Source organism: Phascolarctos cinereus, unplaced genomic scaffold (assembly GCF_003287225.1).
Source record: "Phascolarctos cinereus isolate Bilbo 61053 unplaced genomic scaffold, phaCin_HiC Scaffold_5;HRSCAF=322, whole genome shotgun sequence".
In the NCBI taxonomy this organism is placed as follows: domain Eukaryota; kingdom Metazoa; phylum Chordata; class Mammalia; order Diprotodontia; family Phascolarctidae; genus Phascolarctos; species Phascolarctos cinereus.
In genome coordinates, this window is record NW_027555958.1 from 246,552,464 (window position 1) to 246,569,481 (window position 17,018).

General features: G+C 49.0%; 3 protein-coding genes and 2 long non-coding RNA genes across 11 annotated transcripts in view; 3 read left to right on the forward strand and 2 right to left on the reverse strand.

The window, feature by feature from the left end:
- LOC110199285 (uncharacterized) overlaps nucleotides 1-4,948 on the reverse strand; it is a 43,899-nt gene extending 38,951 nt beyond the window's left edge. For 4 of the 5 annotated variants that reach the window (XR_013487079.1, XR_002321965.2, XR_002321966.2 and 1 more), the window contains exons 1-2: nucleotides 4,517-4,605; nucleotides 195-313 (exon numbers count right to left, since the gene is read on the reverse strand). This is a non-coding gene — a long non-coding RNA (uncharacterized LOC110199285). Of the gene's footprint in view, nucleotides 1-194; nucleotides 314-4,516; nucleotides 4,606-4,872 lie in introns of those variants that run through there. The other variant, XR_002321968.2, reaches the window with a different exon arrangement.
- The window catches only part of NOTCH4 (notch receptor 4), a 31,929-nt gene extending 25,740 nt beyond the window's left edge, over nucleotides 1-6,189 (forward strand). The window contains exons 27-30 of the mRNA XM_020974041.2: nucleotides 3-304; nucleotides 1,686-1,833; nucleotides 4,546-4,643; nucleotides 4,895-6,189. Coding sequence (XP_020829700.1) covers nucleotides 3-304; nucleotides 1,686-1,833; nucleotides 4,546-4,643; nucleotides 4,895-5,566 — 1,220 coding nt within the window. The 3' untranslated portion in view covers nucleotides 5,567-6,189. The remainder of the gene's footprint in view (nucleotides 1-2; nucleotides 305-1,685; nucleotides 1,834-4,545; nucleotides 4,644-4,894) is intronic.
- Nucleotides 6,190-7,625: 1,436 nt separating this feature from the next.
- Nucleotides 7,626-9,754, reverse strand: LOC144457616 (uncharacterized). Its single transcript, XR_013487080.1, has 2 exons — nucleotides 9,671-9,754; nucleotides 7,626-7,844 (listed from the first exon to the last, which is right to left on the reverse strand). It is a non-coding gene; the product is annotated as an uncharacterized LOC144457616 (long non-coding RNA).
- Nucleotides 8,168-10,720, forward strand: GPSM3 (G protein signaling modulator 3). Of its 2 annotated transcripts, XM_020974146.2 has the most exons (5): nucleotides 8,168-8,284; nucleotides 8,522-8,641; nucleotides 8,826-8,925; nucleotides 9,191-9,390; nucleotides 9,707-10,720. In XM_020974146.2, exons 2-5 carry the CDS (start codon nucleotides 8,594-8,596, stop codon nucleotides 9,842-9,844), a joined length of 486 nt encoding a protein of 161 aa, XP_020829805.1. In that variant the 5' UTR covers nucleotides 8,168-8,284; nucleotides 8,522-8,593; the 3' UTR covers nucleotides 9,845-10,720. The 2 variants fall into 2 exon arrangements, with proteins under 2 accessions (XP_020829805.1, XP_020829803.1); XM_020974144.2 differs by lacking the exon at nucleotides 8,168-8,284 and having other exon boundaries at nucleotides 8,416-8,641.
- Nucleotides 10,721-11,047: 327 nt separating this feature from the next.
- On the forward strand, nucleotides 11,048-16,933 carry PBX2 (PBX homeobox 2). Of its 2 annotated transcripts, XM_020974143.2 has the most exons (9): nucleotides 11,048-11,833; nucleotides 12,784-12,857; nucleotides 13,200-13,447; nucleotides 13,548-13,738; nucleotides 13,892-14,027; nucleotides 14,222-14,375; nucleotides 14,787-14,875; nucleotides 15,097-15,192; nucleotides 15,315-16,933. In XM_020974143.2, the coding sequence occupies exons 1-9, from the start codon at nucleotides 11,613-11,615 to the stop codon at nucleotides 15,405-15,407; spliced, it is 1,302 nt and encodes a 433-aa protein (XP_020829802.1). In that variant the 5' UTR covers nucleotides 11,048-11,612; the 3' UTR covers nucleotides 15,408-16,933. The 2 variants fall into 2 exon arrangements, with proteins under 2 accessions (XP_020829802.1, XP_020829801.1); XM_020974142.2 differs by lacking the exon at nucleotides 15,097-15,192.
- Nucleotides 16,934-17,018: the final 85 nt, after the last annotated feature.

Sequence of the window (17,018 nt, forward strand, 5' to 3'; positions counted from 1 at the left end):
AGATGGGGTAACCCCACTGATGTCAGCTGTGTGCTGTGGGGGATCAGAACCTAGAACACAGGAGGGGCTGTGCCCAGGGCCACAGGGAACAGAGCCATGGGAACCACTCCTGGGTGGTGGGGCAAGCCCCCAAACCCATACTGTGGGGTCAGGGGAGACCCCACTGCACCTAGCAGCCCGTTTCTCCCGTCTACCTGCTGCTCGACGCCTCTTTGAAGCTGGTGCCAACCCCAATGAGCCAGACAGAATGGGGCGTACTCCCCTCCACACAGCTGTGGCTGCTGATGCCCGAGAAGTCTGCCAGGTCAGGCCCCTAAGGGGAGCAGAGATTAGGGGAAAGGGATAGTAAGCACAACTAGGAATTTAATAGCAAAATCTACCCACACAGGACAGGTAAAAGGGGAACAGAACAAGAGACTACAATGCCTTGATCCAGCCCTTATGGCTCACTGACCTTAATGACAGGTTCCCAGGGCTCCTCTATTTGGAAATGGACCATGGGACTTGGACTATATTGTAAACCTTTCCTGATATATGAACTGTAGTTCAAGCACAGAGCCTTCTGGAGTTTCTTGAATACTAAGTTACCTTCACTACCTGTATTTAGTGATCTGCAATATTAGAAACCTCATTATCTGATCTCAACTTCCTCTGCTGTAAGTAACCACCTCTAAGTAACCAGTTTTAACACCATTTCCCTCTTCCCTTTTATAATTTTACACATACTCCAGATCACAAGAGTAAACTCTCTAGGATTTTGCTGCAAGGGAAATTAAATAAATACAAAAAATATATAAGAATAAGGTAAATTTAAGTGCACATGAAGAAAAACCTTTTAGTCTCAAAATATGTACCATTAAGAATTTTCTAACCTAAACTTTAAAGTTTCTTTAGGCTAGTAGGGGCCTTGATGTCATCTATTTATTTAGGACCCCCATCCCATGACATTCCACTTCCTCCAGGAGAATTTCCTCTTTCCTCACAGCAAAAACACCCAAGCAAACTGCTCCCCCCACCCCCACCCCATTCTGAGCTCACTTAGATCCACTGGATTAAGTTCATTGGGTCATCCTCCCATTCCCAGGTTTGTGCCCACCAATCACAAACCTTTAGAGTAGGTTTTATATATTAAACCAAAAACCATAATTAGTGTAGGACAACAAATTTAGACAGTTTTTTGCAAGTCTTTGGCAGTTAAAAACAACAGGGTTTGGAATCTAGTAGGAATAATTAGCTAAAATAGTCAAAAGGTCCTAGTTTCACCTATATTGCTATGTAATTGCTTAGCTAACTAACTTGATCCAAAATAGATAAGAGTATAAATGAGCTATCAAGGTTTTCCCCATCAAAATAATTCAACACAAGGATCATCCCCAAAGTTAATAACAAAGATGCTTTTCTTTCCTTCATCAGGAGATCAGATAGATGGTGGCCACAGATAGATGGGTTTGAAGTTGAAGAGGAAGAAATGTTTGGAATATGAAAAAGAGGAGAGAAGGGTGGGGAAGAAAAATGAAAGGAAGAGAAGAGTGGAATAAAGATGAGTATGAGTGAGAAAAGAAAGGGAAGAAAAGGATAGGGAAGTTAGGCAAAGCAAGACTGTATGGGACTCGAGGCTGGGAATTCAAACAGCCTCACTGTTGACCTTCCACTGTCCTCTGCCTACCCCCAACACCCTCTTCCAGCTCCTGCTTCGGAGCAGGCAAACTTCAGTAGATGCTAGAACAGAGGATGGGACAACACCCCTCATGCTGGCTGCCCGGCTAGCTGTAGAGGACCTGGTAGAAGAACTGATTGCGGCCCAAGCAGATGTGGGAGCCAGAGATAAATGGGGTAAGGACCTAGTGGGACAAATGGCTTCTAAAGATGTAGGGGCTGGTGAACTGGGGATAACTGGTGCAGGAAACAAGACAGTTTTCCATAGAGATGGAATGCCAAGGATATTCTTCCAATTCAATAGAGTGATTAAGAACTTACTGTGTATAAGACGTTGTTAAGGGTTCAAAGACAAAAACGGAAGTCTCTGACTTTAAGCTTCATTATGCTACACCGACACAGAAAAGTAAATACAAGGCAGTTCGAGGGCAGAGCAATCTGCACTTAAACCGAGCCTTGAAGGAAGCTAGGAATTCTAAGAGGCAGAGATAAAGAGAGAATCCATGTGGAACAGTCTGAAAAAAGGCACAGAGATGGGAAATGGAATATCAATATTTGGGGAGGAGATTATAGAACAGCTTCCCTCTAACATATAGCACATTAAAGGAAATAATATGAAATAAGCCTGCAAAGGCAGGTTGGAGAAATACTGTGGAAGGTTTGAACTGCTAGGCTGAGAGGTTTGTATTTTCTTCTAGAGACACTAAGGAGCAACTGAAGATTTTTGAGCAAAGGAATGACATGATAAATTTTATGCCTTAGAAAGATTATCTTAACAGCAGTGTGACAGAGTGATAATGGAAATGCTATACAATTTACCTAGATTTTAGTAAATCATGCTATTTTTGTGAAAAACATGGAAAGATGTAGATTAGATATACAGTGAGACGGATTTGGAAATGATGGAGTTCCTGGACTCGAGTGGTCAGTACTAGGTGGTATCAACGTGAAAGGAGGTCTACAGTGGATGACTCCTATGTTTCCTACCTCTGTGTCATCTGCCAGAATCAGGATCTCAAAAAAGAGTTTGACAGGCTAGAACATGAAGCCAAAGCTAACTAGATGAAATTCAACAGGAATAAATGTAAAGCCGTATACTTGGGTTCAAGAAATCAACTTCGATAGAACAAGGCCAGGGATGGTTAGATAGCACTTTGTCTGAAAAAGAGTTGGATGTTTTAATGGACTGCAAGCTCAATACAAATCAACCATGTGATTCATGCAGCTAAATAAAAAAGAGAGTATGACTTCACATTGCATTAAGGGAGGCAAAGTTTCAGAGGATTAATGATAGTCCATCTAGTCAAAGCATATCTGGAGTATTGTTTTTCTGTTCTGGGCACCACAGTTTAAGAAGGAAATTGATAAGCTGGGAAAGAAAATAGAATGGTGAAGAGGGCCTTAATCCCATGTTGAGTAAACATGGGTTAAAAGAACAGGAATGTTTAGCTTGAAGAAGCTAAAAAACCCTGGAGAGAACAAGATAGCTGCCTATGGAAGAGAAACTAGACTTATCTATTTGGCCCCATAGGGTAGAACTCAGAGCAATGGATGAAAGTTTCAAGAAAGCAAATGTAGGCTTCACAGAAGGAAAACCTTCCTAATTAGAGAAAGACCAAAATAGAATGAGCTACTTCAAGAGATAGTGGGTTTGCCCCCATTATCCAATAGATGTGGATTGAACTAGATGACCACTGAGATGCTTTGTATCTCTGATTTTCTGTGAGAAGAGGATGGAATCAGAGACCAGTTAGGACTCTATTACAAAACAGTACTGGAGAGAAGTGATGAAAGCCTGAACTAGGATCATGGCCTTAATTTAAGAGACAGATGCAAAAAAATGTTGTGGAGACAGAATCAATATGATATGGCAACTGACTGGATACGCTGCTGCTCTGTATTAGTGCAGGAAATTTCTACACTAAGCGCCTGAAGAGAAAAAAAGAGTTTTAGATGCCAGTGATGGTCCATGATTCAATGGACATGTGTGGACAATTAAAGAACTGGAGTTCTGGAGAGATTAGGGTTGGATATATAGATATGGAAGCCACCTTTATAATAATGGAACCTGTGGGAGCTGATGCTATCACCCAGAGAAAATATAGGAAAAATGTAGGAACCTAGGCCAAAGAATTGACTGAGGAGACCTATGCCTAGAGAGCAGAACATGGATGATGATGATTCAGCAAAGATAGAGAAGCTGATCAGAGGAGGAAAACAGACTGGTCTCTAGGAAGAAAGGCTGCAAATGTTCTACAGGTAGAGAATGAGGACTGGGGGGGGGGGGACACGTTGATTTAGCAGTTAAGAGATAAGTAACCTTGGAGGGTACAGTTTCATTGGAGTGGTGTGGGTAAAAGTATGATGGCAGGGAATTGAAGAGTGGGAGGTGAGGAAGTGTAAACAGCTTTGAAAGAGATAAGGGATAATAATTAATACAGCCAGGGCTAGTGGCAGGGTCACGTGAAGGTTTGCCTAAAGGACTGGACCGGAGGCACATCCAGGGGATTATGCCTCCAGTAAGCACACAATCTGCCAGCCGAAGTCCATCTGAGCAGGGAAAGCAGTGGGAACAGACTGGAGAGGGCGAAGTGGACGGGGGGTTGGGGAGGGAGCGGTCCCTGTCCCCTAGGCCACAGAACAATGCCCCATTGTCTCTAAGGGTGACGTCACCGGGGCAAAGCTTCCTGCCCTTGGCTGCCATCTCCATGGTAACGCTTCCCACCATTGACTAGCAGAGGGGTCCCCATGCCAGCCTGAGCTGGCCTCTTTTCTCCTACTCCCAATCCCGTGAGAAACTTCTCCCAGACATCTCCCCCCCAAGGGACCCAGGCATCCGTTTCCCAAACCCTAGAATCACCTCTCTTTGCCCTGCCTCTGCCTCCCCAGGAAAGACAGCCCTACACTGGGCCGCCGCGGTGAACAATGCTCGGGCCGCCAGCGCCCTGCTCCAGGCCGGAGCCGACAAGGACGCTCAGGACAGTAGGGTCAGACTGCGCGAAGTCTCTTACGGGAGAGGCCAAGTTCAAAGGGCGGCTGGTGGGGGTGAGGGGAAGAGAGGGAAGAAGGAAGAAGAGGGGGTAGAGGAGGAGGGGACAGAGGGGAAGGAACCAGAGTCGGAGAGGAGGGAAACTGGGCGGAGCCAACACGTGACGTAGGAGAGAGAAGGCCGGGGAGAAAAGGACCTCCTGAGGCGTGGCCTTTCCCTGACCCCACCTGCTTGCTTCCCCTCCCCTAGGAGCAAACGCCGCTCTTCCTGACTGCCCGGGAAGGGGCGGTGGAAGTGGCCCGGTTACTCCTGGAGGCGGGGGCGGCCCGGGGACTGCGGGACCAGGCGGGGCTCGGACCCCAAGACATCGCCCGTCAGCGCGGACACTGGGACCTGCTGACGCTCTTGGAAGGGGAAGGGCTTCCGGAGTCCCGGCCCTCTTTGCGTCACAAAGCCTCCCTAGGCTCGGTGGGTGGAGACAAGACCGAGAAAGGCGCTTTCCCGCGCACTAGGACCTTACCTAGAGGCGGGGCTTTTCCGCGCAGCCAGATGACGTCAGCAGGAGGCAACCCGCACGGGGGTGGGGCTTACCCTCCTGGCCGAACAATGTCAATGGACATGGCCCCGCATGGGGGCGCGGCTTTCCCTCGTAGCCGGAGCCTCTCTGGAGGTGGAGCCCCTCCCCTTCGCGGCCTGAGGTCCCCAGCAAGCATGCGCGGAGCTCGACACGGCCCTAGGTTACTATTGGATCGATCCCGGGGACACAGAAGCAGCGCTACTACGGGCGGCTGGTCTTATGATTGGGTGGCTCTGGGAGCTTGTGGCCCCACCCCCAGGACTCCGGTCCCGCCCCCTTGCCTTACTCCCACCCTTGAGCAATGTTCCACCCAAGCCGCCTGGGTACCCGATCCATCGAAGTAATGCCCCTAAGCCGAGATAAGGGTGGTGGTTGTTGGGGAGATAGATGCTCAAAGCAGCAGTCTGGGGATCCCCCAGATTCTAGAACGAAGAGACTCAAGTGCAGGAAGATCCTCCCCCGCAATGGCATGGAAGGATGTGTCTGCTCCTAAAATAAGTTTTTGCCCCCTTGAATGAGCAATGCTTTCCCTAACAAGGGGGAGGACCTTTTACTGCGTTGGGATAAAGTTACAGCCTCCAAAGAGGGAGGGGCCATACCATCACCACTACCACCACCACTACTCCAAGAAAGATTATAGGACTGATGAGGAGCAGAAACAGTGGAAAAGGAGACAAGCAAACCAAAATGCAGGGATGCTGGGAGATCGCCAAAACTGAAGTGAGGATTGCCCCCAAGAGAAAGGAAGACAGGACATGAAATTGTTTTCCCTGTACAGATAGCTTCCAATGGGAGCCTGCCTCTGGAGAAGTCCCAGTTCAGAGCCAATGACTCCTTGTGTTTCTCCCCTTCCCCCATTAGATGAGATCACTTAAGGATGAGGCACTCAACTCTTCCAGCCATCTCCCCACTATTCCTGATGTTGTACTGTATTGTTATCTCCTAATAAAGCTGACTTCAGATTTCACCTGTTTCTTGTTCTCTCTTGGGCCTGAAGGATTGTAGGGAAGGTGGTGGGACTGTGGCACGGTACTGAAGTGACTACTGGCTAGGCTTCTGGAACTTCTCCCCCCCCCCACCTCACCCCCCACAGACAAAAAAAAAAATTTGTCTAGGAATGATCAATTCAAATGCATGTGGAAAAATATGTCACTTTGGCTTGACCTAGGGTCACCCCTAGGGAAATTAAGTCATCTGCAATCACAGCAATTAGATGTAAAATTCTTCCCAAACTTTACTCAGGGAAGGAATTCAAATGCCATCTTAACTCTCTGCTGACATCTAATACAAATGCAGAGTAGCCACTTAAATAACCACTAGGACAGATTTAAAGGGCAGAATTTGTGCAATTTAGATAAGGGGAAGGAAGTGTATTGAATGTCTTAAAGGAGATGTCTACTAGTCTTCAGCATTATAGTTATCCTGTCCAAGAACTAGAGACTACCTAATATTAGAGTCTTTGGAAAACTATGTCCTTAGGGACCCAAGTCCATGAGGCCATTACTCTCGATCAGTGCCAACCCTGCTTACCATCATATGATGACTTCCACATATAAGGGTTTTCTTTTTGCAAAAGAGATTCTGAGGTGTTGTCACATCTCCTTTTTGTTCCTAGTTTCTTATCCCTGACTCCCAAGAAGTTGCCCCTGCCCAAGGCCTAAACTCGATCCTTCCCGAGCCTTGGCTTTCCAACTCTTTGAGGGCAAGGACCATCCTATCTTATATTGTATATCTTTGTATCCTTAGCATGGGATTGGACAAATAGGATTAGGATGGTAGCCAAGAAAGACCTTAGAGATACCTTAGTCCCAGTATCACAGAATAATAGATCTAGCACTAAAAGGTACCTCAGAAGCTAATCCCAGATACACAGGGAGGTAGAAGGACACACAGGTCAGAAGTAAGATCTAAACACAAGTTCTGTGATTCCAAAGTCAGTGTCTTTTCCCCATATTATGCTGAAGAAACTTAAATGGGTCTGTTATTTCATTGGTTGGAAATCCCTTCAGTAAAACAGATGACCATCCATTCATGTCTTCCTATTTATTCTCTGCTACTCTTGCCCATGCCCTCTGCATTCACCACAGAGGATCTCCCAAACATGCAGGAGACCATTCTTGTTTCCTCTTGACACTGAGAGACCATCAACAGAGCATGCAGGCTGACCACTCTTGCTATCTCAATCATCCTTTTTTGTTTTTCCTGCTCATATATTTCTTTGATAACATTTTCACTTCAGTTCTCCTCTACTTATAATGGGGTTTACAGCATGCTCCCATCCACTATGTACTTCTCCATTGCCCTCTGAGTGAAAACTCATTTTTCAATTCTTTGGAAACCATCATCTCACATGACTCACAACCATACAACACTTCTGGAAAATTGGTATTAAAAAGACTGGACTTTGTTTCAAGAAGAAGCTTGTTGGCAGAGTTTTTTTGTGCTACCAAAGTGCTACATTTATATACGTTGTAAATACTTGTGGTTTAATTAACTGATGAAGAAGGTTCTCAGGTTGGAATTCTTCATTCAAGTTGGAGGCATCCAGGGGACAGCAGGAAGTTCTGAGACAGAAGAATTTCTGGCAAGTCACTTGGTCTCTCCAAACCTCAGTTTCCTCATCTGTAAAATGAGTATAATATTGGTACTGCCTACATCAAGATTTATTTTTGGTTTTTAATGACGAAAATGATAGATAAATGTGAGGTATCACCATTAATACCCTCCTGCCTCCTAGCAGGAAAGAACCTCCTCAAGCCAAGGTAGATACGGGCAGGGTGGGTGGGGGGTGAGCGGCTTACAGAGACAGAATCTTCTATAAGGTCAGGGCTATTCCCTAGGGGAGGTGAAGGACTGGGGTGGGGGGGCAGCCTGAGGAGTAAAACCACTTCCTCTACAGCTAGTTCCTGTGTTGACAGAGTCAGCTAGGAAGAATAGAACCTGTTATGGGGGGGGGGAGGTAAAGAGAAAGGAGGAGCAATGCTGAAGGCTGATGGAGTCCACCCCAATAGCTATTTCTCTTCATCAACATCTACTTCCCCAGCACCCTCAAAGTGAGAAAAGTAGGTTTTATTGTATCCCTCATACTCCCTTGGGGATAAGAGACTGAGGGCAGTGGAGGGTGGGAAAGGGGAACAGGAGGAAGTTGGTGTGTGGGGGATAGCGTCACTAAGAGGGATGGGTGGGGCTTAGGATGGAGAGGGGTGCTAACCCAGAACCCAGCTTCCTCCTTAGAACCTAGGCGTCTGTCCCTCAAGCTCTACCCCCCTCACCCCATTCCATCTCTTGCTACTTTCAAGGGCTCAGGGTGTCCAAGTCTACAACCACCACTACTGCCTACAACCCCCTTCCCACCTCCCCTACTAAAGGGGATGGAGACAGAGAGACTCCAGGAAGAAGACGAAGATGAGACTGAGCAGGTGAGTAGGGGAAAGTTGGGAGAAAGGCATAAAGAGGAAAATAGATACAAGAGAACAATTAAGACTCTTAGAAAGACAGAGTATACAGACTGAGACATACAAACAGAATGGGTTGGAGTACCAAGCCAGGCACTCTGTCTTGCCTTGGGATTTGCTTATCTGTGACCCTACCTATCATTCTCAGAGCCTTCCCCCAGATGATCAGGGCTGGCCCTCTCTGAATACTATCAGACCTTGGAGATCTGCACCCTCAACCCCTCCCCATTCCAGGGACCAAAACACAGGTAACTCAACTATTACTTCTCTGTAATTACTTCTCATGACCCCATCCTTATTTCTGGCCTTAGTACTAATCTCAGACTCAATCCTAACCCCTGCCTCACTTCTAACTAGCAGTCTCCCTATCACCCCACTCCCTAGCTGTAACAAGTATGTCTTTTACAGCCCTCTAATATTCAATCCTCCCCACTATATTTCTTACTGCTTCTCATGTTCCTAACTCCTCAACCTCCAAATCTCTGACCATAACCCCTACACATACTCCCCCAGCCCTGGGACCCCGCTCGGCCTCCATGCTCTCCCTGCAGACAGAACTCTTCCTGGACTTGGTAGCAGAAGCTCAGTCCAAAAGGCTGGAAGGACAGAGAGCCATCTTCCACACTCCCCCTGGCTCTCTAGCCACAGCCTCCGCCCAAGTCCAGGTTACAGAGGATAGAGACCAGCTCTACAGCACCATCCTCAGTCACCAGGTGAGATCAGAGCCTTCCTAACTTCCCTTAGCCATCCAGCTCCCATCCTGCCCTTTGGCCCCCAGGTTCCCTTTCACATAGCACCCACTCCTCTCATGTGCCCAGGAATCTGTACCACCCCACCCCCTCTGCCCCTATCTGTCCTTATCCCAATTTTTGCTGTCTTCAGAGAGAAAATCAGGTATCTAGCCCCACCCAGTTCCTGAATGCTCCCCTACCCAACCACCCAACCCCAGGACACCATTCCCTCAGGGTCTCAGGCATCCAATTTCCCGCTCACCTGCTCACCTTACTTCTGCTCCCTCCTTCTCCTCAGTGCCAGCGTATTGAAGCTCAGCGGTCAGACCCGCCCCTTCCACCAGGAGGGCAAGAGCTCCTGGAGCTGCTGTTGAGGGTGCAGGGAGGTGGCCGAATGGAGGAGCAAAGGTCCAGACCTCCTACACATACCTGCTGAGCTCTCCCCCTCTCCTCCTGAAGTTGGGGGTGGTGGAGTAAGGGACTGAGAACACTGGCAAAGAATTGTTTCAGTGCAGATCTGTCTCCAGGGGGCACTAGGGACTGCAGAAGGCAGCGAACACCTCAGAATCAACTCCTCACCTCCATTCTTCTCTGTGGGTATACTGATGCTGAGACCCCTAAACTTTCCCCACTGAGGAATTCCAGGACATTCTCTAGGAGAATCAAGAGTAGGGATAGGAAGGACAGAGGAGGATAAGAGCATTGTGGGCGAGGGAGTGAAAAGGGGGAATCCTGGTAACTGAAACCGTCCCTGGAGGGCACCTACCCTCTTTGTCCCACTTGGATCTGAAGTGCTGCGGTCAGAACAGAATTAAATCTTAAGGAATGACAGAGACTATCCAGATCCAATCAGACATGTACTGCCAGCAATATCAGTATCCCAAAGGTTTCTCTGCCCTCCTAAGAAACTCTCAGAAGTGCAAATGGGACAGCACCTCTATACTTTAGCCCTGGTTACTCCCAAGACACACACATCACTGCCCCCTGAAGGGGACCAATTTCCATCCGCACTCCCTCCCTGCCTCCAAAAAGGCCAGGACCTTTGAGAGGATAGAGTGCTGCCCTGGATAAACAGCTGTGGCCTCTTTGCCCCTTTCCCAACATCCACCTTTCCCTTCAGTGAGGGGAAAGGCTTGGGAACTCTGAGGGAAGAGATTAGAACCCTCCAGCCCCTACACCCTACCCCCCATCTCATCCTTTGAGAGAACAGGATGGAGTGGGGAGGCCCAAGGACAGAGGCCCCTTCTTCTCCACCCCACCTCCCCAAGTGCTTGATGTTCCAATTTTGTGAATAAATTTAATTTCCTTCTCATTTGAAGACTGGTGGCTAAGTAAGAGGGGGGTGGGATCATTGGGGACAGGAGCAAAGGGGAAAGGCCTGAGGCTAGGGCTGGGGAGCTCTCTCCTTTGTCTGGCTGCCAGCCAGCTCACCTCCCAGGCTGGTTAATTACTGGCTCATTAAGCATCAGCTGGAGACCTCCCTAATTACATGCCCACCCCTTCCCCTCCTCGCTCTGCTCCCACTCTCCTGGTCTTAATTAAGTAGAACAGGGAGGGGAGTCTTTAGGACAAGAAATATAAACGGCGCTGTCCAAGAACCCAGGCATCTGGCATCCTAGCCCCTTCCCTTCTCAGGACTCAAGTGCTACCCTCCCCCTCCAGCCCCTGGTTTCCTTCCCAAAGGACCAAAATAAGCATTAGGCCCACAGTTCTCGCCTTTCTATCCTTCTCCCCAAAAGAACCTTCTCCCCACATTTTCTCCCTCTCCCCTCATCTCCTTCCCCTTCTCTTTTTCCCCTCCTCCTCTTTGGTCTCCGTTCTTTGGTCTGTCTCTCCGCCCACAACTCCTCCCTGTTCCTCCTCTCCTCTCTCCTCCTCTTCCTCCTAGTCTCCCCTCCCCCAGCCTCCCCCCCTCCTCCCTCCCTCTCTCTCACACACACCCCCGACCTGGGCCTCCTCTCTCTCCGGCTCCATTTTCTCCGCCGCCGGGGGCCAGGGTCTCCTCTGGGGGGGGCCCAGCCCATATCCCAGAGCTCCCCCCAAGGCAGGGGCCCCCCAGGGAGCCCTGAGAGGGGGAGACAGGAAAGGGTGGTGGCAGTAGGAGCATCGGCCTAAGCAATTTTTCAAGAAAAGGGGGGGAACCCGGGAGAGAGGAGGGGCTGATCAGGGAGGGGGCTCCGGGGGGAGGGGGGCCCCCCCCAGCCATGGACGAAAGGCTACTAGGGCCACCCCCTCCAGGCGGGAGCCGGGGAGGCCTGGGGCTAGTAGGTGGGGAGCCAGGGGGACCTGGGGAACCTCCCGGTGGTGGAGAACCGGGAGGGGGTGCTGGGGGGGTCCCAGGAGGACGGGGAAAGCAGGACATCGGGGACATCCTGCAGCAGATCATGACCATCACCGACCAAAGCCTGGATGAGGCCCAGGCCAAGTGAGTCCCCCCCCTAAACCCTTCTCCAAATCTAAGACCTCTTCACACAGACGGGCTTTTGGGACCCTTCCCCATATCCCTGACCCCCTGCAGTCCTCTCACTGTCTTTTGATCCATCCTAAGTCCCCCCAATTACTCTACCTCCTTCCCATCCCCTTACTCTAAGGAACTCCTAGTTAGCTGGGCCCCCTTAGACTTGCCCTCCACAATGTCTTTAGGTGCTTGTGAACTCCCTAAGTGCTCAATCCCGTACCTGACCTCTCAGTAACCCCTAAACCCCTTGAAATAACCAATCCTCCAAGGCCTCCTTTTAATACCCAGTCTGGGATTTTTCTCATCTACAGTTTCTAGTACCCCCACCCACAACTGTCCCCAAATCACTTGGTCTCAACCTCCTGGCCACCCCCACCCTATCATTTTATCTAAACTCCAGGATCCCCAAACTTTCCCACTTGAGCTTCCCCTGCTCCTCTACTCTCAGCTCCCTCAAGCTATCCTTGTATTTAACCCTTCCCCACAGATCCCCTCTAACTTCCTTCTAGGGACCCCCCAAACTCCTAGCCTCAATCTGTCTCCTGGCCCCCTAATACCACTTATCTCTCCTATAACTCTAAGTGACCCTCCGAAACTCTTCCATACCCCTTTTGAACTCATTTCCCTATGTCCCAGAACACTTTTCAATCTGTAGAGACATTTTCTTAGTCCTCCCATCACACACACACACACCCCATCCCTGGTTGACCTGGTCCCCTCCTCTGGCCCCCTGGTCCCTCTTTCATCCCCATCCCAACTCCTTTCTACCTTTCTTACTTTTCCATGGAGTTCTCTCTCTGTTCTTGTCCCTCAACTTATTTCACCTCTTCCCCAACTCCCACATATTTCTTGCAGTAACTCTCCTATCTTTTTCTCCTTCCCTCTTTCTTCCCCTCCTCCTCCTCCTCCCCCCCTAGGAAACATGCCCTGAATTGCCACCGAATGAAGCCTGCTCTTTTCAGTGTCCTATGTGAGATCAAAGAGAAGACTGGTATGTATGCTCCTCTTCACACCCTTTTCCTGGGAATGAAATCCAGCTCACAATAGAGGCAAGAGGAACAGGGGGATGTCTGGGTCCTTGAAGAGTAGGAGGGTAGAAAAGGAACTGAGGACTATATGCAGAGTTTACCCAAGGAAAAAAAAAAGAAAAGCCTGCTAGGTAGATACCATAGACCTAAAGTTAAAAGGAGGTCCCAACCCCCTCATTTTACAGATGAGGTAACCAAGGCCCAGGAAGGTTAAATGAAATTGCTCAAAGTTATACAGATAGTAGTGTTGGAGATGGGATTTGAACCCACACCCTAAAGCCTCAATGTTTCATCCTGCATGGCAGGCCTCAGTATCCGAAGCTCACAGGAGGAGGAGCCCGTGGACCCACAGCTGATGCGTTTGGACAACATGCTTCTGGCAGAAGGGGTGGCAGGACCAGAGAAGGGAGGAGGGTCTGCAGCCGCTGCCGCAGCAGCAGCAGCTTCAGGGGGTGGAGTATCTCCAGACAACTCCATTGAGCACTCTGACTATCGAAGTAAACTGGCCCAAATCCGCCATATCTACCATTCTGAGCTGGAGAAGTATGAACAGGTACAGAGAACCCCCTTGGGCCAGGTCAAGGAGAAGGGCATTGGGAGGCTGTGGAAGGGGTCCCCCACATACCAATCTCACCTCTTGGTCACCATCCCAGGCATGTAACGAGTTCACTACTCATGTGATGAACCTACTTCGAGAGCAGAGTCGTACAAGGCCTGTGGCTCCCAAGGAAATGGAGCGTATGGTTGGCATCATCCACCGAAAATTCAGTGCCATTCAGATGCAGCTCAAACAGAGTACATGTGAAGCCGTCATGATCCTTCGTTCACGTTTCCTGGATGCCAGGTAGGGATTTTGAAATCTAGGATCCCAGCCCATGCCTCTTTTACTTACCCTCTTCCCCTTACTGACCACTACCAACCATACCCCTCCCCACCACCACAAATCCATCTCTTAGAGGCTTCAGTATTCTCACAAACCCTCTTCCTGTCCCTGCAGAAGAAAACGCCGTAACTTCAGCAAACAAGCCACTGAAGTCTTAAATGAGTATTTCTACTCCCACCTGAGTAACCCTTATCCCAGTGAAGAGGCCAAGGAGGAGCTCGCCAAAAAGTGTGGGATCACTGTCTCCCAGGTAATGGTGTCACGTACTGTAGAATGAAGGGCTCCTGTATCCCAAGACAGAAGAGTTTGTAAGAGAAGAGTAAACTGAGGGGAAGCCTGTCAACTCTTAGAGGGAGGGAAGAAAAGAGGGCAGTCAAGTAGAGGGAGATCAGAGAATGCTACCCTCCCTTAGTCCTCTCCTCTCCTCGACCCTGTACTCCAAAGGTCTCCAACTGGTTCGGCAACAAGCGGATCAGATACAAGAAGAATATTGGGAAGTTCCAGGAAGAAGCAAATATCTACGCAGTGAAAACTGCTGTGTCTGTCACTCAAGGGGGACATAGCCGTGCCAGTTCCCCTACACCTCCCTCTTCTGCAGGTTGGACCTCTCATCATTCCTGTTCCATTGGTTTGCACTCCCTGAATTTGCTTCCTTTTCCTGCCTGATCCAAGTCATAGCAGAAAGGGACCCTACCTGGGTGAGGGTGACCAAAATGAGACAGAGGTTGGAACATATCACAGCATATAGTAAAAGCCATCTTAGAAAACTTATCCCTTGCCTTCTCTTCTAGCAGAGGAGGTCCATAGGAAGGGTCCATTTGGAGGGAATGAGAAGGTGAAATCTTCTCTTTCTGTATTGACAATATTTTTCACCAATCCCTTTACTTCCTTAGAGGTAAACCTCCTAGGGAAATAGTTCTGTGGTACTCTGGGAGATCCTAGGTAGAAGAAATGGAATCTAGATATGTGAGTTTCCCATCTTCCTCTCTGTTTTTCTGCTTCCTCATAGGCTCTGGTGGTTCCTTCAACCTCTCAGGATCTGGAGACATGTTCCTAGGGATGCCCGGGCTCAATGGAGACTCCTACCCCAGCTCCCAGGTTAGTTGCACAAGGCCATGAGTCTCCTTCTCAATACCTTCCCCCGCCTGCCCGCCCCCCCCCCACGCTGGAACATGCCCACATGCATTTCATCTTGTAATTCTAGGGTGTAAGAACCACTTCTCTTGCCCTGGTCTCCCTTTTCATATGGGAAAATGGCTTTTGGCAGCTTTTCTTTTGCAGCTCCCTCTCCCCCTCACCCCTACTTTTGCCTCTCTCAGGTGGAATCGCTCCGTCACTCAATGGGCACTGGGGGCTACGGGGATAGCCTTGGGGGAGGCCAGATGTACAGCCCCCGGGGAAATGAGGGTGAGTCTGTGTATAGAACCACCCCTACTCTCCCCAGGATTGGAGAGATGTACCCTACACTCTGCTTCCACACCCTTTCTCAAAACATGAGAACTTCCTCCCTTGCAATCCTGTCTTTCTTCTTTCCTAGGCTAATGGTGGCTGGCAAGAGGCAGTGACCCCATCTTCAGTGACATCCCCAACAGAGGGACCTGGGAGCGTTCACTCTGACACGTCCAACTGATCCAGTCTCTGTCTCAGGGGTGGGGGCACATGGGGTGACTTTTGGAGAGGCCCCAGACATCCAGTGGACACACCCCACCCAGAGGAGAAGCACAAGGCAGGGAGGCAAATGGGGTTTTTCCTCATGAAGAAGGCGTCTCAGTGCTGGGGGTGCGAACCACAGGGTGGGAAGGCTCTCCCAAGGGACCCTTCTTTGTTTTCCCCCTTATCCCTGCCCTCTACCTTATTTCTTTTCTTCCTCTTATTAAGTCTCCTCTCTCTCTCTCTCTCTCTCTCTCTCAAACTTGACTTATTCTCTTGCCCTCCCCACTCCACCCCACCCCACTTATCTACTCTAGAATTGGGCAGAGACGCCACCCTGCCTGCCTAGTGACGCCAAAAATGGGGACAAAATTTCTGGACAGAGGACACAGGCCATGCCCCCTGTGCACCCCGCCCCCTGCCCCCTAAGACAGCTCTTATTACCTCATATGCAGCTCATCTTAAACCAATAGAATCGCTCGGTGGACAAGAGTGTCTGACTCAGATATCTACCTCGGAGGGAGTTCCTGCTACTTTAGAGAAATGTTGACTGGGCTTTGGATTTTTTTTTTCTTAAAAAAAAAAAAGAAAAAGAAAACCTGGGATTCATCTGCTTTTTTGTTTTGTTTTGTTTATTTTTAGGTTTTTTTTCCTTGGGAGGGGGGGGTGGTAAGTGTATTGATTCTTTTGGTTTCTTCCTTTCCCATATTAGAGTTAATAGCCAGCAGTGTCCTGTTATAGGAGGGATGAGCAAACAAATCAAAGAGGACCCAGCCAACCCCACTCCCCAAATGGGTCAGTCAGGGAGCCTAATCAGCAGGGTCTGTTGAAAGAGGAGGGAAAAACCTCTCCCTTCAGACCTTGCTGAGTACTGGAGGCTTTTCATTTGCTTGTGCAAATCAGTCTCCCAAATGCTTGGTAATAGGATGACTAAAGGGGTTAAATGACCTTCCCATGTATCCCTTCCCAGGAAAGTAATTGGAGTGTGGGTTAACAGAGCTGAGGATTTAGTGACTTTGAAGAAGGAAAAAGTAAAATCACCTGCCCCCTCTCCCAGGGATTAACACATCTTAATATCTGTTTTTGCATTTTTCTTTATTGTTATGCTAGCTTGAGGGGGGGGGGGTTGGGGGGCTCATTGCCAAATATATTAAAGAGGAGGGTACACTTGTTGTATCTCCCTAAGTTTCCCCAGATATGAGGTTTCTATTCTCATCCCAAAATCAGGGGTTCTGGGGAAATGGGAGGGCAACAGGGGCCAAGTGTGGGGGGGAAGGAATACTAGAAATGTCTCATATCCCCACCCCTCTCCCCTCCTGGCTAAACCCCTCAAACATCCTCAGGATTTGGTGTGTGTGTTGGGATGAGATGACTCCTCCCATTAAAGGTGATCTGGGGTGGGGTCAGGGAGCAAAGGGGATTGTTGGGGGGCAGTTATCTCCTCACTTGTAAACTTGTAGTTTCACAGAACAAATGGCAGTTTTAAATAAAGAAATTTCTTTTTTCCCTGGGTTTGGTGGAGAATTTTTTTTCACACATGTGAGAACTTGAATTTCCCTAGGTTTTTACATTCTTCCTCACACATGTGAGA